Source organism: Mus musculus, chromosome 12 (genome assembly GCF_000001635.26).
Source record: "Mus musculus strain C57BL/6J chromosome 12, GRCm38.p6 C57BL/6J".
In the NCBI taxonomy this organism is placed as follows: Eukaryota; Metazoa; Chordata; class Mammalia; order Rodentia; family Muridae; genus Mus; species Mus musculus.
In genome coordinates this window covers 113,900,908-113,927,673 of record NC_000078.6, presented here as the reverse complement: position 1 = coordinate 113,927,673, position 26,766 = coordinate 113,900,908, and the positions used below count along the sequence as shown (strand labels likewise).

The 26,766-nt window shown below is 40.0% G+C and overlaps 1 gene segment (V, D, J or C) and 1 further gene; both read left to right on the top strand.

The window, feature by feature from the left end:
• The window catches only part of Igh (immunoglobulin heavy chain complex), a 2,751,187-nt gene that overhangs the window by 2,082,281 nt on the left and 642,140 nt on the right, over positions 1 to 26,766 (top strand).
• On the top strand, positions 15,191 to 15,649 carry Ighv7-2 (immunoglobulin heavy variable 7-2). The segment is given in 2 exon segments: positions 15,191 to 15,230; positions 15,333 to 15,649. Coding segments are annotated over 2 exon segments (357 nt in total).

Genomic DNA, 26,766 nt, shown 5'->3' with positions numbered 1-26,766 from the left:
ACACTTTAGGGTTAATAGCATCAGGGGGTTGTTAACTCTTGACAGGCCTTAAGAGTAATGTAATGTCACTGACCCTGAAATTCTCTAGGCCTTGTTAATACTTATCAGTTTGGAAAATTTCCATTATCAGGATAGTATATCAACTTGCTCTGGTGTGGAATGTAGTTTGTAGTAAATATTTCTACCTCAGTGAGACTTTTAGTCTCTTTCTGCAGACAGCTGAGTTAATGGCTAGTGCTTTATTGTTCTATGTTAGTGCTTAATTAGTTACTGAATGGGTTAAGCTCCTTGCTGCTATCTGGAATCTAAGAACACTGGGAAAAGGCTTTAGCTATGTTAGAATACAATCTTAAAAGGCATTTACTATAAGGTAATACTATATAGAGTACACATGGATCCATACACTAGACTAATGTGGATTTGGAAAATTAATTTTATGGGTTAGGGAAAAAACGCCATAACTCCGGGAGGGGAATTTGCATGGAACTCTTATCCTCGTAAAACAGCTTTCAGGCTTTTCACCTGTCAAACTGAGCCAAACTGGAGAGCTGACTTTCGTCAGACATCCAGGAGGAGAGTCCTAGAAATTCATTTCTCATGAGCAGCTTTTTGGCATTTCTTCCTCACAAGCTGACTCCACCAGAGTGCCCTGGCACAGACATGTGCCTAGCATAGCTGTTCTCTGAGAGGATCTACCAGCAGCTGACTGAGACAGATGCAAATATTTACAGTCAACCATTGAACTGAGGTCAGAGACAACTATGGAAGAGTTGGGGATAGGAACGAAGGAGCTGAAGGGGATAAGCACTTGATAGGGAGACCAAAAGTGTCACTTACTTTGGATCTCTGGGAGCTCCTGGAGATGAAAACTTGAAACAATCAATTATTTCTACTTTAAATCCTCTGAATGCACACCTACTCATCAGCAAATTTGAGAAGGTGAGGGCAAAAATGTGTACAAGAAATTAATCATCACCAGTCCAAACTCAGTAAGAGTCATGTCAGATAATGCTGGTTAGGCTGCAAATATCATGGTTCCCTAAACTCAAAAACTCCCATCTCAAGTAATAAGAGTGTGCCTTTCTCAACATCAAATTGTTTCTATATAAGAGCCACTAAAAAAATACCATTACTTAATTTTAGTAATAATTAACTTTTTCCGAATGCTTTCCAAGACTCGTGGTTGATGAAATCTTCTGGGAAGTGTTTTCTCAGAGTACAAACAATCTGTGTTCCAGAGATAGTCAAGTTGTACCTCCTGCGGCAGCAGGACTTGGCAATGTGTAAGAATCACCCAGAGGGTACTTGTTTTGAAGGTATGAAGGGGCCATTGAGAGCAGCACAGGCTTGGTACTGTGAGAGGCCAGGAAGAGCGAATGAGGAAGGTTCAGCCTGCATTGAAAATCTAAATGTCTACATTCTTTTCTAGAGTGGTGATTAAATCATTAATCTGTTCCAGCTTCATAATTGAAAACGATCAAACACTATTTTGTGATTGCAAGTGATACAGTCTAGTGAGGAGGTAGAGACACCTTTAGAGATTTCATAAAATTCTTAGATGAAGAGTGATGTGAAGGCAACAGGAAGAGCAAAGTTCCACAACTGCATGAAGTCCTGAGGACCTATAGTCCTCAGGGCTCTGTGTCTCCAAGCCATACCCATGTGATTGTGCTAACAGATAGGGGACATGCTGTGTGTTCAGAAAACATTTGTTGGTCCTCTTGAACAGGCCTAGAGACACATACAATAATTTAAGTGGAAAGTCTGACTAACAGGTGGATGATTCCTGTGTATTCAGGTTGCTGTCATATTTGACTGGGCTGAAACATACTGCTTTGGGCAGTTGAGTATGAGGAATTATAAAAAAGTATAGAGTCTCATAAAAAGTTGGAAGGAGAGCAACTAGGATGACTATGGATATTTTAATGGGAACTGGAGACTGGATTCTAGCTAAAGACCAGCTACATCTTAGGAAGGAGGTTCTCACTCAGTGCTCAGTTATCTCTGTAGCACCATGGAGAAAGATCATTCCTCTGATGTTAAGACAACAGGATTAATGGTTATTAGAGAGAAGGACTTTTGAAGCTTTCTTATCCTAGCTGATGGAAACCTTGAATAAAATGGTGATTCAAGAGGAAACTGCTCTGATTTTTATTGAACAGCTTAGCTTGCTTTTGAAAATGCAAAGTCTCCTTGCCAGACTGCTAAAACCAAGAGAAAAATCAGAAGGTATTAATGAATTCGTTAGAGTATCATTTAAGGTCACCCCTTCCTATTTATAAGGAATAACTATTGTAGCACCTCCCAGGGACAGACCACCATTCAATTTGGATGCAATAAAGATGGTTTTTCATGTGATCAACTAGGACATTTTAGTAGGGTTCAAGTATTTAAAGGGCACTGGAAGTAGAAAGTAGAAGGGAGCTGAATCTTATGTTCTAGGAGATAAACTGATTAAGGGAGTGATAATCTTGAAGCAAGTTAAGGCAAGGTGTTTCAAACCTTTAATCCCAGGAGACAAAGGCAAGCAGATCTCTGAATTCAAGGCCATCTGGGAAAGAACATATTCTAGGTAGAGAAAAGCTTAAATATATATGTGATGGTACACACATTTTAATCTCAGCATTTAGCAGACAGAGCCATGGAGAACTATGAGTTCATGGTCAATCTACAGAACAAGTTTTAGGACAGAGAAGCTTAGGCAATGAAGGAGCTGGAAAACAAAAATCTTGTGGTAATGTAATACAAAAAAAGTGTCTATGTTCCAGCTATAGCAAGAAGCAAAACTCTAAAGATTTGGCCATGTGGAACTGGCTTTACAGTCCAGAATAGAAGGGTCTTCTGTGACAATTGATGCTGGTTAGCTGGAATTAAGAAATTAGTGGTGATTAAGACCTCAGCATTACCTAGATGAAATCTTCTGGGAAGTGTTTTCTGAAAGTTCAAAGAATCTGTATTCCAGAGATAGTCAATGTTGTACCTCCTGCTGCAGCAGGACTTGGCAATGTGTAAGAATCACCCAGAGGGTACTTGTTTTGAAGGTATGAAGGGACCATTGAGAGCAGCTGAGGTTTGGTACTGTGAGAGGCCAGGAAAAGCCAATGGAGAAGGTTCAGCCTGAGTTGATGGCCCAGGATTGAAGAACTGAAGAAGCTGAGGCATGTCACAATGAAGAAAGCCTATGAGAGGCTATTGGCATAATGTAGTTTCAGTTGAAGACCTCAATGTATTGAAGATACCAGAATCACAGGATGATGACCAAGAAGAGAAGCAACAGTGTAGTGGAGTTAATCAGAGCCTAGAGAGTTAGAGAGGGCAGAGTTTTTAATGTGATCCAAGCCCTCTTTTTTTAAAAATTGTTTTATTAGATATTTTCTTTATTTGCATTTCAAATGGCATCCTCTTTCCTGGTTTCTCCTCCAAAACCCTCCTATCCCATCCCCACTCCTCCTGTTCACCAACCTACTCACTCCCCAACCTGGCATTCATTTTCACTGGGGCATTGAGCCATCACAGGAACAAGGACCTCTCCTCTCATTGATGTCCAACAAGGCCATTCTCTACTACATATCCGTGGGAGCTCTGGGGGTTCTGGGTGATTCATATTGTTGTTCATCCTATGGGGTTGCGAACCCCTTCAGCTCTTTCGGTCCCTTCTCTAGCTTCTCCATTGGGCTCCCAGTGCTCAGTCCAATAGTTGGCATAGAGCGTCCACCTCTGTGCTTGTTAGGAACTGGCAGAGCTTCTCAGGAGACAGCTGTATCGGACTCCTGTCAGCAAGCACATAATCGTGTCTGGGTTTGGTGTATGTACATGGGATGGATCTCCAGGTTGGGCAGTCTCTGGATGGCCTCTCCTTCAGTTTCTGCTCCACAGTTTTTCTCTGTATTACTAAACATGGGTATTTTGCTTCCCACTGTAAGAAGGACCCAAGTATCCAACCTTTGGTCTTCCTTCTTCTTGAGCTTCATGTGGTCTGTGAATTGTATCTTGGATATTCTGAGCTTTTGGGCTAATATCCACTTATCAGTGAGTGCCTCCTGTAGGCAGCCGGGCACCCAAAAAAATGGTGCTGGCCTCCAGTGCACCTTCACCTTAAACAATGACACTGAGCAGGCACTAGCCAGAATCTGGCACCAACCCCTCCCGAGTGGGTGCCGGCAGACTGACCAATCCCAGGAGGACACATAGCTCTCCCCAGTGCTGGGGTGTATATAGGCAGTCCTCCCTGGGTTTCTGGAGTTCCAGTAGCATCTAGGTTTTCTGAAATACAAAAGGCTGTTGAGAAGAATCTGACCATGTTGTGTTTTTTTCTTGCTGGACGAGGTGAGCACAACAAATTGGTGGCCAGCACGGGGACCCGAGGATCTCGTGGATTCAGAACTCTTCAGCTGAGGAACGGCAGTACCTGGAAGTCTCCCAAATTGATCCCTGGTTAAAAGGAGGGATATGTTTTTCTCGCCAGTAGACCCAGTGTGGGTAGCTCTTAGCGTTTTTTTTTTTTTTTTTTTTTTTTTTTTTTTTTTTTTTTGTAATTTCTGGCCTCTGCTTTTGTTTGATAGAAGCAGTTAAGGCAGGTCAGAAAATTCTCATGGAATAACAAGAATGTATGTCAAAGGAAGATAGAAAACACATAAGCAAAAGAAAGAAAAGGGGTGAAAAAGAGAGAGAAAAGGAAAAGGGAGAAAAGGCAAATTCAAAAGGAAAAGGAAATAGCGAGAAAGAAAAAGGAAAAGAAAAGGGAGGAAAAATAAAAGTAATTAGTGAAAAAGAAAAGGAAATAGTGAAGATATATCCCTCTCTAAAGGATTTAAATTTATCAAGCTCTGCTTCCAGTGACTCGGAGCTCAGTAAAGATGAGGAAGCTGACCTAGAAGAAGAGGCAGCTCAATATGAGAAGGATAGGTATGATCTGGATTGGCCATATAGAGCCAACCCGATAAAAAAAAGGAGCATTGGTCAACAAAAGAAAAAAAAAAGAGAAAAGAAAAAAGAAAAAAAATTAGAAAAAAACCCAATTATTTATAGCTCCTGACAAAGTTCAGATGGGAAATTAGGAGAGTTTTTGGGTACCTGAGGTACTTCACATAATGTAGCACCTCAAAAGATAGAATTACGTAAAGATCATTTAAAAACATTAAATGATTTCCAGAAATTGCTAGGTGATATAAATTGGATTCGTCCATATATGAGGTTATCAAATTTTGAATTAATCCCTCTTTTTGATATATTGAAGGGCGATCCACAGCTTTCGTCACCTCGTGCTCTCACCTCTGAGGCCCGAGTAGCATTAGAAAAGGTAGAAAAGTGATTAGAAAAGGCCAAGCTGTATAGATGGAAAGAAGGAGAGGACATCCTCTTACGCATTTTGAAGACACTCCGTCAACCTACAGGAGTGTTGTGGCAGTCAGGTCCCCTATTGTGGATTTATCCTCATGTGTCTCCCAATAAAACCCTTGAATATTATGCCATTGCTGTAGCTCAATTAGCGATTTTGGGCATTAAATCGTGCATTCAACACTTTGGAGCACCCCCTCAGAAAATCATTACACCTTATAATGCTAATCAAATACAGATCCTAAGTTCTTTGATAGATGATTGGGCCCTATTGCACTGTAGTTTTGATGGGGAATTAGATAATCATTATCCCAAAGATCCTTTGCTACAATTTTTTAGTGAACATCCAGTGATTTTCCCCAAAGTCACAGCATCTAAACCCATATTGGGTGCATTGGATATTTATACAGATGGTTCTAAAACAGGTGTTGGTGACGATGTAGTTAATTCTCAAAAACCCATTCTTTTTCAATACAATCCTGGAACCCCACAACTTACTGAATGTAAAATTGTGTTGGAAGTATTCAAAGCTTTTAAGGAATCTTTTAATCTAGTCTCTGATTCAGCTTATGTAGTAAATGCAGTGCGTGCATTAGAAATTGCAGGACCCATTAGACCTACCAGCCCTGTGTGCACCATCTTATTAGAGTTACAAAACTTGATTTGGAAAAGAACACATAAATTCTTTATTCAACATATTCGAGCTCACTCTACCTTGAGAGGTCCTATGGCTGAAAGAAATGCCTTAGTGGACGCTAGCACTCGCATGGAATTTATTTTTCACGCCACCCCACTGGAGCTTGCAAAAGATTTTCATCGATTGTATCATGTTCCTGCTGCCACACAGCAGAAATTTGATATCTCTCGAGCCTCAGCACGAGATGTGGTGTTACAATGTCCACAGTGTGTACAACTTCACCACCCTCCTCATGTTGGTATTAACCCTCGTGGATTGCTTCCTCTAAAACTGTGGCAAATGGATGTTACTCATGTCTCAGCATTTGGAAGATTAAAATATGTTCATCTTTCAATTGACACCTGTTCAGGTGTCATTTTCGCCTTCCCCATGTCCGGTGAGAAATCCCGCAACGTGGTTGGCCATTGCCTAGAAGCCTGGGCAGCTTGGGGAAGGCCAGATAGTTTAAAAACTGATAATGGCCCCACATATACATCAAAATCATTCCAAACCTTTTGCAAAATAATTCAGGTTAGTCACTCTACTGGCCTTCCCTACAATCCACAGGGCCAAGGCATTGTGGAAAGAGCATATCGAACCTTAAAAGAACTCTTACAAAAACAAAAAGGGGGAATTGTCAATGGTCGGCCACTCAAAGAACAATTATCTTTAGCCATCTTTACTTTAAATTTTTTGATTCTGGACAAACATGGTCGTTTGGCTGCAGATAGGCATGCTATGACCTCGCCTATCCTTAAACAGGATGTCAAATGGAAAGATGTCCTAACTGGAAAATGGTATGACCCAGATCCCATTATTTCAAGATCCAGGGGAGCTGTTTGTGTTTTTCCACAAGGTCAAGAACACCTGATTTGGGTACCAGAGAGGCTGACACGAAAATTGCTCCCCCCCAACAGAAATATAGATTGTAATAGTTCCAGAACGACATGTTTTTAGCAGAGTGTTGGCAGGGTATACTGCTGTGGTTGTGAAACTTCCCACCTTTGTGCCTATAGTAGATTTTGAAATGTTTGCCACCTATGCCCATTAGGTGCCCCTTGTATAAAGTTGTACAAGCTAATTTCTCTCAGTCTCTTGAACAGATTTGCCTCTTATCTGAGTAGGAAATTGGTCGGCTAAAGCGGAGCAGTTGTCCAGAAAGCTGCTCCTCCAGATTGCAAAACTCAACAGCACTCGACTGGAAGCCGTCACCTTGGGGGACTTCACCTCCTGGATCACCAATGCCTTCTCATTTTTTAAGGAATGGGCGGGAATGTTTGCCTGGGGGACAGTGGTCCTCCTGGGTTGTGTCTTTTGTATCTGGCTATTGTGTCGATTCAAACGAGAGCACGCTCAGTATAAGGCAGTGGTGTACCAAGCATTGATGGTGATTAAAGATGGCGCATCTCCCAATGTTTGGCTGGCCTCTTTAAAAAATTAAGAGTTCGCCCTAGGTCATCTGGCAGTTGTAGTCACACAGATCCATGGTATCCAGTGACAGGCAACTTTCCTTACGCACAGACCAACCTAAGACATGGGGCCTGGAGGCTATAGGGTAACCCTAGGACGGGTAAGGCTGTGACATGAAAGGATCGACCTAAGACAGGAGCCGTGGCCGATGGACAGATTGCCCAGACCTAGTCCAGCATCATATTATTAAACAAAAAAGGGGGAGATGTAGGCAGCCGGGCGCCTAAAAGATGGCGCCGGCCTCCAGTGCACCTTCTCTGTAAACAACGCCACTGCGTAGGCCCTAGCCCGAATCTGGTGCCAACCCCTCCTGAGCGGGTGCATACAAATCAAAGTGCCGGTAGACTGACCAATCCCAGGAGGACACATAGCTCTCCCCAGTGCTGGGCTGTATATAAGCAGTCCTCCCTGGATTTCCGCAGTTCCCGTAACAGCGAGGCATGCCAGGAAAAAAGGCTGTTGAGAAGAATCCAACCATGTTGCGTTGTTTCATGCTGGACGAGGTGAGCGCAACAACATCCCATGTAATAAGGACACATACACAACTATGTTCATAGCAGCCAGAAGCTGAAAACACCACAGATGTCCCTCAACAGAAGCACGGATACAGAAAATGTGGTACATATACACAGTGAAGTACTACCCAGCTATTAAAAACAATGGCTTCATGAAATTCTTAGGCAAGTGGATTGAACTAGAAAAAAATGAATGGATATTAACCCAAAAGTTTGTAATACCCAAGCCCTCTTGAAAAACCCAGAAGATCATGAGTGCATTCCAGACATTGGAACAAGAAGCTGTAAGTTAGAGTTGCCTTGGAAACCCCAAGATGTTAATGATGTAAGATCTGGGGTATAACTGCTGAGGAAAGCTTCTAACAGGGAGTGGAACAAGCCCAAGAGAATGAAGTTTGTTGCTGCTGAATGCCAAATCTGTCAACAACAGTCAAAATGGATGAAAGAAGTCAAAGATATGAAGACTGCTTTGACATAAGACATGGAGAGGTGGAGTTTGGACTTTGCCTAGCTGGTATTCTGTCTTAATTTGGTGCAGTATATTTTACTTTGTATGGGATTACAGTAATAAGACTCCATGAATTTCAGAAGTTACTTCCCCCCACTTTTTGATTTTTAACATTGTTGAGTATGCTATAAACTATGGGGACTTTGGAAATTCTATTAAATGTGTTTTGTCTTGTGCTTTGGCTAGGTATGGCCCCCATAGACTCATGAGTTTGAACAAGCCTATGTGGGCTAGGAAATAGAATGTTGTGGTTTGAATATCATGGCAAGATTAGGAGGTGTGGTCCTGTTGAAGTAGATGTGGCCTTGATGTAGGATGTGTGTCACTGTGGGCGTGGGCTCCTAGTTCCTCCTCCTAGCTGCCTAGAAGCTAGACATTTCCTGTTTGCCTTCAGAACAAGATAATTTACTCTCAGATTTTCCTATGCCAGGCCTGCATGTGTGCTGTTTTGCTCCTGATTTGATGATAATGGACTGGACCTCTTAACCTGTAAGGCAGACCCAGTTAAATTTTGTCCTTATAAGATTTACCTTGGTCATGGTATCTGTTCACAGCAGTAAAACCCTAACTAAGACGCCTGTCTTTATATAAATTGATTAGAGTTGGACCTGGGAACTGAAAGAAGTTAAAATGTGGCAGCATATGTGGAGCGTTTGAGCTGTTAAATGGTCCTGCTTGAGAGGTTGGTTCTTTCTCTATTACCAAGAACTAGTCACTTGCTTCCTTAAAGAGCTGACTTGACTTACTCTCTTAATGTATGGAATGATTTCTCACTATGAAGGCATATTAATTCCAAAACATTAGTACCCAAGTCACCTAGGTTAACATTCAAACCAGTAACTTAGGAAATAACATGGAAAGGGGCACAGAAACAAGAACACAAGAGCCAACAAACAGGAATGCTGTGAATTGTGACTTGTCATGACACAAAATCTGTACACTTGATCCCACTGGAACTGTGGTTTCTTGCCCATCAAGCTTGTTAAAGTTTCCACATAGGATAGGAGAAATGGTTCTGAGGATTTACCCTTGGCAGATGACCTAGTGATAGATGGTTGCTGCTAAAGGCGATCACTCTTATTTGTGGGTATATTATTTGATCTGTTTTCCTTGTTCTAGGGGATCGTCCCACACACATGCACACATTATAGCACTAATTGGATTCTGTGATAGGTCGTTAATTGAAAAGAACACTTACTTGAGAGGGAGAGATGTTGGGTATTTCTAGAATGTTGCTGCAAGTGGTTTTCATTAAAATATTAAATACTTACATAATATTTTCAAAATATTGCTTACATTGTCTATGAGAAATTCATGAAGGTGCTTCCTGTTAATAATTCTTTTAACCTATATCAGTTCATTATAATGCTTCTCACCCTACCCTCTACCCTAAATCTGCCCAACCTAAGTGCTGTTTTAATGCCCCTTCACCCAGTTTCTTATCCCTATAATATATAGCTCTTTTGGCTTTGTGGTAATGTGGTTATCTTGCTTATCTTCCTTATCCAGATCCTCTGTTCACCCATTAGCCCTCTCTCGTTTCCTCCCTTTCTTCTCTTTCTCTCTTTTTCTGATATTCTCTCTCTCCTCTCAGGACCAAGTCTATTCTGCCAGCCATGCTAAGTCTAGACAACATTTTCAGAAAGCTTTAAGTTTATATATATATATGTAAAAAAAAAAAACAAGACTTTGTATATGTAACCTATTTTCCAGGCTTGTTAGAATTTGATTTTTTTTCTCATTACCCTTCACCTATTATAATATTTAAGTTTATTCAAGGGCAGATAACCCAAGAATATACCTAGAATAATGGCATAATCTAATTATGTGCTTTTCTGTGCTTAGTAATGTACAGGGCAAAGGGAGACTTCAAAATAGTGGCCAAATTAAGTTAATTTTATGATTTTTCTTAAAAAGAAGACTCATATTTTTCTCATAGAAGAACATAAAATCTATCATAATGCAGAAAGTCCCCAAGTATGAAACACACAGAGGCCATAACCTAAAAGTTAGAGATAAAATGACAGTGGTTGCAGCAATCCACTCAGCTTTGCTGGAACTGTGTCAAGCAGCTCTGCTGGCTTCTTGACTTTCATCATTTCCAGTGGATATGACTGTGCCACACATATATCCATTTCTTCTCATGAACTGTTGCATCAAACCACACTGCAGTGGCATATTAGTTTCTTTTCTATTGTTGATATAAAACACAATGGACAAAAGTGACTTACAGAATCAAGCGCTTATTCTGATTTAGAAGTCATATCTGAGTCACTATTTAATAGGCATACCCATGCTGGGTCACTTTAAGTGGTAAGTGGTTATTTAGTCTGCATGAAGAACAACAATGTCAACCAACCAGAACCCCCCCACACACACACACACACAAAGCTCACAAGGACTAAATCACCAACCAAAGAGTACACATGGTGGATTGATAGCTCCAGCTGAATATGTAGTAAAGGATTGCCTTATTGGGCATCTCTGGGAGAGGAGCCCCTCGTTCCTATGGAGGCTTGATGACCCAGGGTAGGGGTTCCTGAGTCAGCTGTGGGTAGACAGGTGGGGTAGAACCCTCATGGAGACAAGGGGAAAGAGTGGGAATAGGAGGCTTGTGAAGGAGAAACTGGGAAGGCGAATAACATTTGAAATGTAAATAAATAAAATAACCTATAAAAAAAGAAAAGAAAGAAAATGTTTTATGAAGATGAGGGTTCATACAGATTATACCAATGGATGGATAGAGTATAGTAAAGAGGACAAAATGACTAAAATAAACACTCATACTGCATAGCGAAAATGATGAGGAATAATAAAGGAAGTTAGGTATTAGTATTTGTTACTCATAAAAAGACCTGTTCAGAAATTTTCTGTTTGTCTCAAGAGCTTTAAAACAGCCAACATCACCCCACGTAAAATCTGGTTGATATAAATTAGATGTGTTTGCTTTGGACGTGACATTATTTAGAATCTTTAAATTGGAGTATGAGCCTGATAAAAATAATAATCTATTCTGTTTCCATTTTCTAACTGTGACTGAACTTGTAACCCTTGACATGTAATGAAAGGTCAAGCATAAATTAATAACCACATGAATAACCATTAGTCTCTCTCTGCTGTGAAACGTATAAATAAAGAAGCACCTGGATGCCACTGAGCAACAAGAAATGGTCTGAGTGCTAGAAAGTCAGAAACACAGTAGTAGCAAGGCTGCTAGCAAGTCAGCTATTAGACTGTCCTGAACATTGCTACTGGATGAGTCTTTCCCCTTGCCAATGCCTCCACTGTGGGATGCCTTGTCAGCAAAGATTCTCAGACTCTGTGTTCCATGCTGGGAACGACCTCCAAGAAGGTCCCCAGTTTTAGTCAGAACCAGAAGTTTCTCCATCAGTCTGCATCTCTCTCTGTTTTCCTATGAGCAGTTCATTCTTCAATTTTTCCTCCTGCTAACCATCAAATTCTTTATATGAATTTAATTTGTGTTTTTCTCTGACTCCACATTGCTTTCACATCAAGCCTCACTCTATGATGTCTTTTTGTGACATTTATATATAAATTTGATATAATCTCCTTTCTATTGTATAAAGGTGTCTGATACAGTGTATTTTATAAAAGGTATAGACAAGACATATGTATCTCCACAATTTTGAGGTTTAGGTGCCCATATCAGTGTTGACGCCACTGAAGGTAACATGATACATGGTAATTTGTCAGTACTACAAGCTAACCTGAACACCACAAGAAAGATATTTATTCTTTCTGAGTATCATATGGATCATTAACTAGTCACTGTTTTCTGTGCCTAACAAGACCCTAACACTACCACCATGAGGACCAATCTTCCAACAAAGCATTCTTATTGGATTCAGTCAAAGCATAGACAAACCAAAACCTTGTATATCTGATGTAGAGATCATTCCCCCATTTCATGATGCAAGTATATTCGTTGTTTCTCAATAGCCTTAGTTTTGCCTGAGTGTCACTCAAATGTTCAAATTATAAGTTTTGTTTTCACCTCCATACAAACCTCTGTGTTCTCCTCTTAAAACAACAATTTATAAACCCAGGCTCATAACTGCATTTATACTTTTTTCTTTTTTAAAACTTTTCTAAATTATTTTATTTATTTATATTTTAAAAGTTGTCCTCCTCTTTCTGTTACACCATTCCCAAATTCTTCTCTCATCTCTCCCTCTGAAGGGGTGCTCCTGCACACACCTACTCACCCTTCTCACTGCCACCACCATCACTCTTACCTGGGGCATCAAATTTCCACAGAATTAAACTTATCCTCTCCCACTGAGGCCAGACAAGGCAGTCCTCTACTACACATGGATCCAGGGCCATGTACCAGCCCATGTATGTTCCTTGGTTTTTGGTTTAGTCTTGGGAATTCTGAAGTAACCTGGTTAGTTGACACTCTTGCTCTTTCTATGGGGTTGAAATCTTCTTTACTTCCTTCAGTCCTTCCTCTAAATCTTTCATAGGGGTCCCCAGACTCACTCCAATGGTGGACTGAAAGTATCTGCATTTGTCTCAGACAGTTGCTTGTAGAGCTTTTCAAAGAACAGCCATGTCAGGCTCCTGTATGCAGGGACAAGATGGCCTCAGTAATAGTGTCAGGATTTGGTATGAAAGCTTAAAATGCATCCTAAGTTGGGCTGGTCATGGGGTGGCCTGTCTTTCAGTCTCTGTTCCATTATTGTCCCTGCATTTCCTTTAGACAGGAACAATTCTGGGTTAAGCATTTCAAAGATGGTTGGATGGGTCCTGCCTCAACTGGGGACCATGCCTACCTACATGGTCTCTTCTAGTTCCACCTCTCTACTACTGAGCATTTTGGCTAATGTCATCTGGTCTTTTGTACTTTTCAGTCTTCTCTATATTGTTTTATTTTTGATAGGAATTTTTAGAAATGTTGACACAGAAACATGGCATTTCTTTTTCAAATTTCTTATTCTTTCACACTGTAATTGATGGAAATGTGTTAGATAACTCTTCCTAGGTGTGTAAGTTATATAAGGCCAATTATCTGAGGAAACTTATTTCTCAAAGATGAACATATGGACTAGACTAAAGAATAGCTATTGTAAAACATTCAGTATGAAACATGATTGTTGCTAATCACTATGGTTCTTTGAATGCAGTATATGTATTTTAAATTCTTTAAAAGAATTTAAGTCGATACAAGAGGTTATCACTGATAATCAGTCCCCATAGCACCTTGTCCCTGCACCAAGGCCCTCTAGACACCGTTTTTTAATTCCCATATAATGATTTATGCTTCTCAGTGTCATTCATCAGTTTTAGAAGCCTGTGCAATATGTGGTCTTGTAGAAGCTCATCCTTTCAAGGAAAAAGGGATGACAGGTGCCCATTTCAGCAATGATAGGAAAAAGACACCATGCAAACAAAAGCATTGACAATGTACAAAATATATTGTGCAAGTCGAGTTAACTGCAACAATCTCTCCTTTATCCAGACTTGAGTATATGTAGTAAGCAAAGAAACTCACTAACAGATATGTAAAGTCAAATACTGTGAAACACTTGAAACAAATGACATCGATAGTTCTAGGAATTCTAGAATGTTGATTTCTTTGAAAAACACAGAAATATAACTGCCTTCATTTTAATCACAGGTATAGGGGGTAGTGAGGCCAGACTGTTTCTAGCAGATGACAATGACTTGCCTCATGCTCTAGCAGAAGCGTGGTTTTGGCAGATGCAGATAATTTCTGTGATTGTATAATGTTTAAAATGCTGAGAACTTTCTGAATATATAAATGCTAGAGCCTGAGAGGCATGGTTGGTCATTCTTCAGAGAGGTTGATTGCAGTTTGTTAGTTTTCAAACACAGCAGAAAAAAACATGCTTTCTGAGCTCAAGTTCGTTTATGCTATTAAACAGGTGTCATTTACTAAGCTCATAACAAGTTCACTAAAATCCCCTGAAAATCTTCAGCAGCCATGACATGTCCCTAAAATAGAGGAGACTGACTGCCACAGTTAGATTTATACAGAGAAGAGAGCGACCTGTGGTGATAGCCAGCATCTTCACCCAGAAACATCCATGGCAAAGTGAGAAACCATCCACATTAAGACTTTTTTTTTCTGTTCATGATACAATTGCAAAGTTAGCAAATACATTGAATCGTAGTCAAATTTGTCTTAAATTTTATTCCTTCTCAACTGTGAAAGTAATTTACAGAGGTGTGAACTTATTTGTAAGTACCATATTTTGATTTGTACTATTCCAGATTGTGTAAGTGTTCTGTTCTAAGTGAAGCTGCAGGAGTTGGAAGATAATCTGGTTTTACAAACACTGGCTGCCACTGTACTGTGTCTGGATACTTACTCCATCATCAGTCATCACTCATATTGAGAAAATCCAGAGATTTATGTAGACAAGGAAAACAGAGATTATCACCCTGTTAAAAGGTCCTGTCAGTATTGCCAGGTTGACAATGAAGACCATCACTTCTCTACAATTGGGATCATTGAAATTTATTGCTGGCCAAACAACATAGGTAGGGACCATGTGTGAAACCATAGACACACTTACATAATGAGATTCCCATGACTGGCAGGAAGCACTATAGATCCACTTATTTCCAAGACAGAAAGACATCAAAAGGAGACAAGTAGCTGTGCATGAGGCAATTCCAAAAGCCTTTACAGACTTCATGTTTAACATCATTATCTTCACAGTAACACCTTTAAATGGTAATTTGTGGTGAAAATGGGATGCAGAGTATGTGAGTGTGCAAGTCAGAGGGACAGTAGATCTGTGTGACATTTTCCTGCACCAGTTCTCTAATATTGCAGGTATCCAGTGTGAGGTGAAGCTGGTGGAGTCTGAAGGAGGCTTGGTACAGCCTGGGGGTTCTCTGAGACTCTCCTGTGCAACTTCTGGGTTCACCTTCACTGATTTCTACATGAACTGGGTCTGCCAGCCTCCAAGGAAGGCACTTGAGTGGTTGGGTTTTATTAGAAACAAAGCTAATGGTTACACAACAGACTACAGTGCATCTATGAAGGGTCGGTTCACCATCTCCAGAGATAATTCCCAAAGCATCCTCTATCTTCAAATGAACACACTGAGAACTGAGGACAGTGCCACTTATTACTGTGCAAGAGATACACACAGTGAGGGTGTGAGCCTTGAAACAAACCTCATTGCAGGGCTGCTCAGGACCAACAGGGGGCGCACATGACCACAGAAAAAGAGTGCATTGTCTCTCTTTGTACTTATTCATCTGGAAATAATCATGCTTCATCTCCAAAGAAGTGTTTGCGTTGGGAAGTAACAACTGCACAGAATTGCTAATCTATGAGAAACTGTATGTGGGTGCAAATTTCTATTGTAAAGAGGGAAATTTTGAAGACACAAACACAGATATATTTTGTTTCATTTTATAGGTTGCCTTTAGACTTGTGATTACTTGTGTATCAATTGAATATGTTGAACTTCTACCATAAATGGCACTTCCAGGTTCCCTTTAAAGATATATTACAGTCTTACTCTACACCAAAATTTTGGGGCTTGGTAAAATTATTGGAAATTTATTACAGCAATGTACTTGTCATACATCATACTTATTTATTTGATATGAAAGTATTACTCTAATTAAATGAAAGATGGGATTTGTTTATAAACTGTGTGTTAATGAAAAAGATTATTCTATATTTTGATAAAATATTATTTCTATTATACATATTACATTGAACTAATTTTTCCCCACAGGCATAATTTTTATTAGATATTTTCTTCATTTACAATTCAAATGCTATCCCCAAAGTCCCTTGTACCCTCTCTCCACCCTGCTCTCCAAGCCACCAACTCCCCCTTCCTGGCCCTGGTATATAACTGTATTGGGACATATAATCTTTGCAAGACAAAGGGCCTCTCCTCCCAATGAGGCCCTATTAGGCCATCTTCTGCTGCATATGCAGCTAGAGACACAAGCTCAGAGGGTACTGGAGAGTTCATATTGCTGTTCCCCCTATAGGGTTGCAGACCCCTTTACATCCTTGGGTACTTTCTCTAGCTTCCATCCAATAGATGACTGAGCATCCACTTCTGTATTTGCCAGGCACTGGCATAGCCTCACAAGAGTAAGCTATATCCGGGTCCTGTCAGCAAAATCTTCCTGGCATATGCAATAGTGCCTGGGTTTGGTGGTTGTATATGGGATGGATTCCCAGGTGGGGTAGTCTCTGCATGTCGTTCCTTCCATCTCAGCTCCAAACTTTGTCTCTGTAACTCATTCATTGGGTATTTTGTTCCCCATTCTAAGAAGGAATGAAGTGCCCACACTTTGGTCTTAGTTCTTCTTGAGCTTCATGTGTTTTGCAAATTGTATCTTGGGTATTCTAATTTTCTAGGCTAATATCCACTTAACAGTGAGTGCATATCATGGGAGTTCTTTTGTAATTGAGTTACCCACTCAGGATGATATCCTCCAGATACATCCATTTGCCTAAGAATTTCATAAATGCATTGGTTTTAATAGCTGAGTAGTACTCCATTGTGTAAATGTACCACATTTTCTTTACCCATTCTTCTGTTGAGGGACATCTGGGTTCTTTCCAGATTCTGGCTATTATAAATAAGGCTGCTATGAACATAGTGGAGCATGTGTCCTTCTTAATGGTTGGACCATCTTCTGGATATATGCCCAGGAGAGGTATTGCGGGATCCTCAGGTAGTATTATGTCCAATTTTCTAAGGAACCACCAGACTGATTTCCAGAGTGGTTGTGCAAGCTTGCAATCCCTCCAACAATGGAGGAGTGCCCTTCTTTCTCCACATCCTCACCAACATCTGCTGTCACTTGAATTTTTGATCTAGCCATTCTAACTGGTGTGAGGTGGAATCTCAGGGTTGTTTTGATTTGCATTCCCCTGATAATTAAGGAGGTAGAACATTTTTTCAGGTGCTTCTCATCCATTCAGTATTCCTCAGTTGAGAATTCTTTGTTTAGCTCTGCACCCCATTTTTTTAATAGGGTTATTTGATTTTCTGGTATCCATCTTCTTGGGTCCTTTATATATGTTGGATATTAGTCCCCTATCTGATTTAGGATTGGTAAAGATTCTTTCCCAATCTGTTGGTGGCCTTTTTATCTTAGTGACAGTGTCTTCTGCCTTACATAAGCTTTGCAATTTTATGAGGTCCCATTTGTCAATTCTCAATCTTACAGCACAAGCCAATGCTGTTCTGTTCAGGAATTTTCCCCCTGTGCCCATATTTTCAAGGCTTTTCCCCACTTTCTCCTCTATAAGTTTCAGTGTCTCTGGTTTTATGTGGAGTTCCTTGATCGACTTAGACTTGAGCTTTGTAGCAAGGAGATAAGAATGAATCAATTAGCATTCTTCTACATGATAACTGCCAGTGGTCTCAACACCGGAGAAGAAGGTATATCCTTTTGTTTTAGGATAAAATGTTCTGTAGATATCTGTTAAATTCATTTGTTTCATAACTTCTGTTAGTTTCACTGTGTCTCTGTTTAATTTCTGTTTCCAGGTCTTGTCCATTAATGAGATTGGGGTGATGAAGTCTCCCATTATTATTGTGTGAGGTGCAATGTGTGCTTTGAGCTTTACTATAGTTTCTTTGATGAATGTGGATTCCCTTGCATTGGGAGCATAGATATTTAGAATTGAGAGTTCATTCTGGAAGATTTTGCCTTTGATGAGCATGAAGTGCCCCTCCTGCCTTTTTTGATAACTTTGGGGTGGAAGTCGATTTTATCCGATATTATAATGACTACTCCAGCTTCTTTTTTAGGACTATTTGCTTGGAAAATTGTTTTCCAGCCTTTTATTATGAGGTAGTGTCTGTCTTTTTCCCTGAGATGAGTTTCCTGTAAGCAGCAAAATGTTGGATCCTGTTTATCCAGTCTGTTAATCTATGTCTTCTTATTGGGGAATTGAGTCCATTTATATTAAGAGATATCAAGGAAAAGTAATTGTTGCTTCCTGTTATTTTTGCTGTTAGAGTTGGGAATTTCTTCTTGTGGCTGTCTTCTTTTAGGTTTGTTGAAGGATTACTTTCTTGTTTTTCTAGAGCGTAATTCCCATCCTTGTGTTGGAGTGTTCCCTTTATTATCCTTTGAAGGGCTGGATTCATGGAAAGGTATTGTGTGAATTTGGTTTTGTCATGGAATACTTTGGTTTCTCCATCTATGGTAATTGAGAGTTTGTGGGTATAGTAGCCTGGACAGGCATTTGTGTTCCCCTAGGGTCTGTATAACATCTGTCCAGGATGTTCTGGTTTTCCTAGTCTCTGGTGAGAAGTCTGGTGTAATTCTGATAGGCCTGCCTTTATATGTTACTTGACCTTTTTCCCTTACTGATTTTAATATTCTATCTTTATTTAGTGCGTTTTTGTTCTGATTTTTATGTGTTGGGAGGAATTTCTTTTCTGGTCCAGACTATTTGAAGTTCTGTAGGCTTCTTGTATGTTCATGGGCATCTCTTTATTTAGGTTAGGAAAGTTTTCTTCTATAATTTTATTGAAGATATTTCCTGACGCTTTAAGCTGAAAATCTTCATTCTCATCTATACCTATTAGCCGTAAGTTTGGTCTTCTCATTGTGTCCTGGATTTCCTGGATGTTTTGGGTTAGGATCTTTTTGCATTTTGCAACTTCTTTGATTGTTGTGTCCATGTTCTCTATGGAATCTTCTGCACCTGAGATTCTCTCTTCCATTCTTATATTCTGTTGCTGATGGTCACATCTACGGTCCCTGGTTTCTTTCCTAGGATTTCTATCTCCAGAGTTGTCTCCCTTTTGGTTTTCTTTGTTTCTTCTTCCATTTTTAGATCTTGGAAGGTTTTGTTCATTTCTGTCACCTGTTTGATTGCGTTTTTCTATAATTCTTTAAGGGATTTTTGTGCTTCCTCTTTAAGGGTTTCTACCTGTTTAGCAGTGTTCTCCTGTATTCCTTTAAGTGAATATTATTAATATCTGTCTTAAAATACTCTGCCAGCATAATGAGATATTATCCTAAATCTGAATCTTGCTTTTTGGGTGTACTGGGGTATCCAGGACTGGCTGTGGTGGGAGTGCTGGTTTCTGATGATGCTGACTGGTCCTGGTTTCTGTTAGTGGGATTCTTACGTTTGCCTTTTGCCATCTGGAAATCTCTGTTGTTAATTATTATAGCTGTCTCTGACTGGAGCTTGTTCCTCCTGTGATTCTGTTAGCCTTAGTCAGCACTTCTGGGAGTCCAACTCCCTCCTGAGTCTTAGTGGTCAGAGCACTCTCTGCAGGCAAGCTTTCCTCTTGCATGGAAGGTGCACAGAGATCTGGAGCTCAGGTTTTTCTCCTAGCTGAAGGGACCCTGTCTAAGAAGTTATGTTTCTATTGCAGCCCATGTGTTCTCCTGCACAGACTTGTCTCTGAGGGACCCGAGATACAAGATCTGCCCTCTTATATTATCTAGGCTTTTTTTTTTTTTTTTTTTTTTTTTTTTTTTTTTTTTTTTTTTTTTTTTTTTGTGGAATTACCTATCGGACCAAACTAAGTTTTCTACTTGTTTTCACAGATGACCTTGGACTAATGGAGAGGAACATTTACTTGTGTTGATGTAATCTCTCTTCCACTTTTATTTGTCTCTTTTAGCAGTCTTGGTTTCCACCAGGTTTAATCACTTTATGATGTGCAATTTCTACTGTAATTCAGAGTTTCATAATTTTTTGAATGAAAGCTTCCATACTCCACTGTCCCTCCTCAGTTTTTTCTTCCTTTTGCCTAATCTAGTGAGAGGATTTTCAATTTGATCTTCTCCGCTCTTTTTCCTAAATAATGAGATGAACACTGTTCTCAGATGCTATCCCTAAGCTCAGTTGGTTATCTGCAGTGTAGGAAACTGAAGCCCATTCAGACCTGAGTCACTTCATTATATTAGGATAAACCTTTTGTTCAATTTTTCAGTCAGAATATCAGTCACCATTAAAGCAGAAGAGCAACACAGAGCCAGTTTCTGTCAAATAATGAATCTTTTTCAGTGAGAAGTCAAACAAAATTTGACTTCTTCCATTCTGTATGTCTATCCCTGTTGATTCTTGAAAATGAGAACCAAACTTAGCAACTTTAATCATGATTAGTACTGGTAACTTCCTTTGGTGTGGCATAAAATAAACTGTGGGAAGTAAATGTAAGGGGAAGTGTGTTGGAAGTGAAGCCATTCTTCTTGGAGCCCAGAATTGAGAATATATAGAAGTACAATTATGACCTGCATACTGAAATTCAGCTTAGCAGTCACTACATATTTCTTGTGAATGAATAAGAAATATGCAGTGAGAGAAGAACTAAAATACATAATAACAAAAGAAATCCACAGACTCCTGGGTGCACATAGGTCTTGAAAACATTTCACACTTTCTTAGTTGAACACTGGAATGCAGGCATGTCACATGACTTCAATTCAGACAGGGAGTTTCCCAACCTCAGGAAGCAACTGCACTCAGACCTGGAGCTGACTCAGGGAATTGGATGTTTATCAGTGAATAGGCATATGGAACTAAAGGTTACAGGACAGAGCAAACTAATGACATTACAAACTAATGACACTCCCTTTTACAACCCAGGAAATGAAAAATTGAGTTGAATAAACACCATAATGTAACCTTTGTGTGCAAGTATAAAAGAAATTAGATGATAATTATTCAGTTTTTCTCAAGGAAAATGATGAAATATGATACCAAGTTTTCCAACATTAACATAGTAACCTGACTTGTCCAGCCCATTTACAAATAATGTAGTGTTGGGTACTAAGGGAGATGTGGGAGAAGGAAGAGGGTGGGAAAAAACCCACATCCGGCCAGAGTTCCTCCTATGCTCTGGGCAGGTGGTTCGGGAAGAATGCCAGATGCTTTCCACTCGGCCCCTGGTGGGCATCTTCGTGACCCTACTCGATGGGGGGTGGACAAGGGACAGCCCACAGTACTAGGGGTCCAGGGCAACACCCATGGCCCCAGGGTTATGGGAGAGAGGGCAGAGGGACAGAGGTTCCCAAGCAGGCGAGAGTTCTTAGTCCAATCCTTGACTGGAGCACAGGATGGCCTTCTGATGGATCAGCTCATTGGGAGAAAACCTATCCCACTGTCCAAGCACTCCCCTTGAGTCCCAAGGAATTTGTCCTTGCTGCACATGTTTTGAGACAGTCTGTATTCTCCTGTTTACAGAAGGGCATCTAGATTTTGGAGATCATAAATGGCAACAAATATCTGACAGTACTAGAAAATTATATAACTAACTACCTGACCCCAAAAGTTATCATGCCCTGAGGCTGGGAAATACTGAGAAAAAGACATAAACTGTTTTGTTTATTTGTTTGTTTTGTTTTGTTATGTTTTATTGGATATCTCCATTATTTACATTTCAAATGTTATCCCCTTTCCATGTCTTCCCTCCAGAAACTTCTATCCCATCCTTCTCCCCTGCTTCTATAAGGGTGTTCCCCAACTTACCCACCCACAGCTCATCCCCACCCTGGCACTCAACTATACTGGGTCATTGATCCTTCACAGGATGAAAGGCTGTTCCTCCCACTTATGTCTAACAGGCCATCTTCTACCACATATGTGAACAGAGCCATGGATGGGTAGCTACATGTGAAATATCCAGTCCCCAGGAGCTCCGGGGGATCTGGCCAGTTGACACTTTTGCTCCCCCCACCCAATGGGGCAGCAAAACCTCTAAGCTCTTTCAGTCCCTTCTCCCTAATTTCCATCTGGAACCCAAGCTCAGTCCAGTGGTTCCCTGCAAGCATCCAACTGTTTTTCAGATTCTGGCAGAGCCTCTAGAAAGACAGCCATTTCAGCCTACTGTCAGCAAGCACATTCCAACACCCACAATAGCACCCAAGTTGGGCAACTAAATATAAGATGTTTCCCCAGGTGGTGAAGTCTCTGGAAGGGCTTTCCTTCTGTCTTTGCTCCCACACTTTAACTCCATATTTCTTCCTGTGATTATTTTATTGCCCCTTCTAAGAAGCACTGAAGCCTCCACACTTTGTTCTTCCTTCTTCTTGAGCTTCATGTGTTGTGTAAGGTGTATTGTGGGTATTCCAAGGGTTTTTTTCCCCTAATAACTGCTTATCAGTGAGTGCATGCCACATGTGTTCTATTGTGACTGGATTACCTCACTGAGCATGGTATTTTCAAGTTCCATAAATTTGCCTGTGAATTTCATTAAGTCATTTTTAATAGCTGAGTAGTACTCCAGTGTGTAAATGTACCATATTTTCTGTATTCGTTCCTCTGTTAAGGGACTTCTGGGTTGTTTCCAGCTTCTGGCTAATAAAGTTAAGGCTGCTATGAACATAGCAAAGCATGTGTCTTTATTACATGTTGGAGCATCTTCTGGTTGTATGCCCAGTAGTGGTATAACTATGTACCCAGGTAGTACTATGTCCAATTTTCTGAGGAACTGCCAGACTGATTTTCAAAGTGTGAGGTGGAATCTCAGGATCATTTGGAGTTTCATTTCCCTGATAACTAAGGACATTGAATATTTCTTTAGGTGGTTCTTGGCTATTCATGTTTCCTCAGTTGAGATTTCTCTGTTTAGCTCTGCTCCCCATTTCTAATAGGGTTATTTGGTTCTCTAGAGTCTAAATACTGAAGTTCTTTGTATACATTGGATATTAGCCCTCTATTGACTCTAGCATTGGTAAAGATCTTTTCCCAATCAGTTGGTTACCATTTTGTCTTATTGAAAGTTTCCTTTGCCTTACAGAAGCTCTGTCATTTCATGAGGTCCCATTTGTGTATTCTTGATCTTAGAGCCTAGGTCATTGGAGCTCTGTTCAAGAAACTTCCCCTGTGCCCACATGTTCAAGGCTTTTCCACACTTTTTTTTCTATTAGGTTCAGTTTATTTGGTTTTATATGGAGGTCCTTGATCCATTTGGACTTGAGCATTATACAGGGAGATAAGAGTGGATCAATTTGCATTCTCCTACAAGCTGACAGACAGTTGAACCAGTAACAATTATTGAAAATGCTGTCTTTTTTCCCACTGGACTGTTTAAGTTCCTTTGTCAAAGATCAAGTAACCATAGGTGTGTAGGTTCATTTCTGTGTCGTTAATTCTATTCCATTAATCTGCCTGCCTGTCACTATACCAATACCATGCAGCTCTTATCACTATTGCTACAGTTTGTGGTCAGGGATGGTGACACCCAAAGAAGCTCTTTTATTGTTGAGAATAGTTTTCACTATCCTAGCTGTTTTGATATTTCAGGTGAATTTGAGAATTGCTCTTTTTAAGTCTATGAAGAACTGAGTTGGAATTTTGATGGGGATTGCATTAAATCTGTAGATCGCTATCAGCAAGAAGGCCATTTTTACTATGTTAATGCTGCCAATCCATGAGCATTGGAGATCTTTTCATCTCCTGGGGCCTTCTGCAATTTATTTCTTAAGAGACTTGAAGTTCTTGTCATACAGATCTTTCACTTGATTGGGTAGGGTCATGCCAATATATTATATATTGTTTTTTAACTATTGTGAAGGGTGTCATTTCCCTAATTTCTTTCTCAGCCCGTTTATCCTTTGAGTATAGGAAGGCTATTGATTTGTTTGAGTTAATTTTTTATCCAGGCATTTTCCTTAAATTGTTTAGCAGGTTTAGGTGTTCTCTGATGAAATTTTTGGAGTCACTTAATTATACTATCATATCATCTGTTAAGTTGAAAATCTTCGTTCTCATCTACTCCTATTATCCATAGGTTTGGTCTTCTCATTGTGTCCTGGATTTTGTGGATATTTTTAGTTAGGATCTTTTTGCATTTGCATTTTCTTTGATTGTTGTATCCATGTTCTCTATGGAATCTTCTGCACCTGAGATTCTCTCTTACATCTCTTGTATTCTGTTGCTGATGCTCGCATCTATAGTTCCAGATTTCTTTCGTAGATTTTCTATCTCCAGTGTTGTCTATTGTCAGCATTTAGGTCTTGTATGGTTTTGTTCAATTCCATCACCTATTTGTTTGTGTTTTCCTGTTTTTTTTTAAGGACTTCTACCTGTTTGGTTGTGTTTTTCTGTTTTTCTTTAAGGACTTCTACCTCTTTAGCAGTGTTCTCCTGTATTTCTTTAAGTGAGTTATTAAAGTCCTTCTTGATGTCCTCTACCATCATCATGAGATATGCTTTTAAATCTGGGTATAGCTTTTCGGGTGTGTTGGGGTATCCAGGACTGGCTGAGGTGGGAGTGCTGGGTTCTGATGATGGTGAGTGGTCTTGGTTTCTGTTAGTAAGATTCTTACATTTGCCTTTCACCATCTGGTAATCTCTGGAGTTAGTTGTTATAGTTGTCTCTGGTTGGAGCTTGTTCCTCCCGTGATTCTGTTGGCCTCTATCAGCAGACTTGGGAGACTAGCTCTCCCCTGAGTTTCAGTGGTCAGAGTACTCTCTGCAGGCAAGCTCTCCTCTTGCAGGGAAGGTACCCAGATATCTGACATTCAGACCTGCCTCCTGGCAGAAGACAAAGGCCTGAAACAGGGCCTGTCCCAGAAGCTGTGTAGCTTCTGTAGTCCACACTCTCACCTGTGCAGACAAGTCTCTGAGGGACCCGTGAACCATGAACAGGCTCTTAATCTTAGTTTTTTTTTTGTGGATGCAAGCACCATAAAATTGATGGCATTTCACCTGGATTAGTTCTTTTGGAGATCTAAACACCCATCACCAAGGAAGAGGTTTCCAAGTCAGTTCCACCTTGATGCACCTGTGTCTTGTATCCAGAGTGTATAACTTCCCAAGCAACAATATTTTACATCTAGATATGGTGAATAACACAGAGCAATGGCAGCAACCTGTATTACTTTGGGAGCTCTGAGACTATGATTATAACATTAACAACAACCGCAGCCCAATGGATTCCATTTTCTTATTGATTTGCATAAGATTTCAAGCACTGCACTCGTACAATATCAAATTTCTATCAAGAAAAGTGGTTATAGTGACAGTGAATGACTTTCTGGTTGTATTTGAGGCCTGTCCTGAAGGAAGGACTTCATGCTTAAGATTGTAACCCCTGTTGAAAAAAATCTAATGCCTTTCGAGGCTGTTGGTAGGCCCTGGGGATGGAGAAAATATTCTTCTAATTTTGTCAAATAGCCATACTGTCAAACTGCCTTCTCTATACTTATGTTTACACACTTAGGTTTGTGCTGCTGTCAACCTTGCTGAGAGAACGTTTTTCTCCCATGTATCTGGGATACATGATAATATTATAACAGGTCAAGGCTCTGAGGATATGCGATGTTGTGCACTCAACAATGATACAGGAGTATCATGAAATAATAAAATTAATACTATGAGGAATTTGGATTTTTTCTTTTTTAATTGATATTTTCATTTACTTTACAAATGTTATCCACTTTCTTAGTTTCCCCTCCAAAATCACCCTCTCCCATCCCCTCCCCCATCTCCCTGTTCAACAACCCACCCACTCCTGCTTTCTGACCCTGACATTTTCCTATAGTGGTATTGCTGGATCTTCCAGTAGTACTATGTCCAATTTTCTGAGGAACCACCAAACTGATTTACAGAGTGGTTGTACCAGTTTGCAATTCCATTAGCAACGGAGGAGTGTTCCTCTTTGTCCAAATTCTCACCAGCATGTACTGTCACCTGAGTTTTTGATCATAACTATTCTGATTGGTGAAGGTGTGATTTCAGGGTCATTTTGATTTACATTTCTCTGATTTCTAAGAACTTTGAACATTTTTTAAGTGCTTCTCTGTCACTCAATATTTCTCTGTTGTGAATTCTCTGTTTAGCTTTGAACACTACTTTTTTTTAAAGTTCTTCACATTTTTATTCTTTGTGCACAGAGATGTACACTACTTTTTAATTGTGTTATTTGAGGTTTTGGAAGTTAGCTTCTTGTGTTCTTTATATTTTTTTAATATTAGCCCTCTATCGGATGTGGAGTTAGTGAAAATTTTTTTCCCATTTTATAGGTTACCAGTTTGTTCTATTGACTGTGCCTTTTACTTTACAGAAGCTTTTCAGTTTCATGAGGTCCCATTTATCAATTGTTGATTTTAGGGCCTGAGCCTTTGGAGTTCTGTTTAGGAAGGTTCCCCCTGTACCAATGAGTTTGAGGCTCCTTCCCACTTCGTCTTCTCTCCTATTCTATGTATCTGGTTTTATGTAAAGGTACATGATCCACAGGGACTTGAGTTTTATGCAAAGTTATAACTGCCAGTTAGAGCAATGCCATTTATTGAAGATGCTTTCTT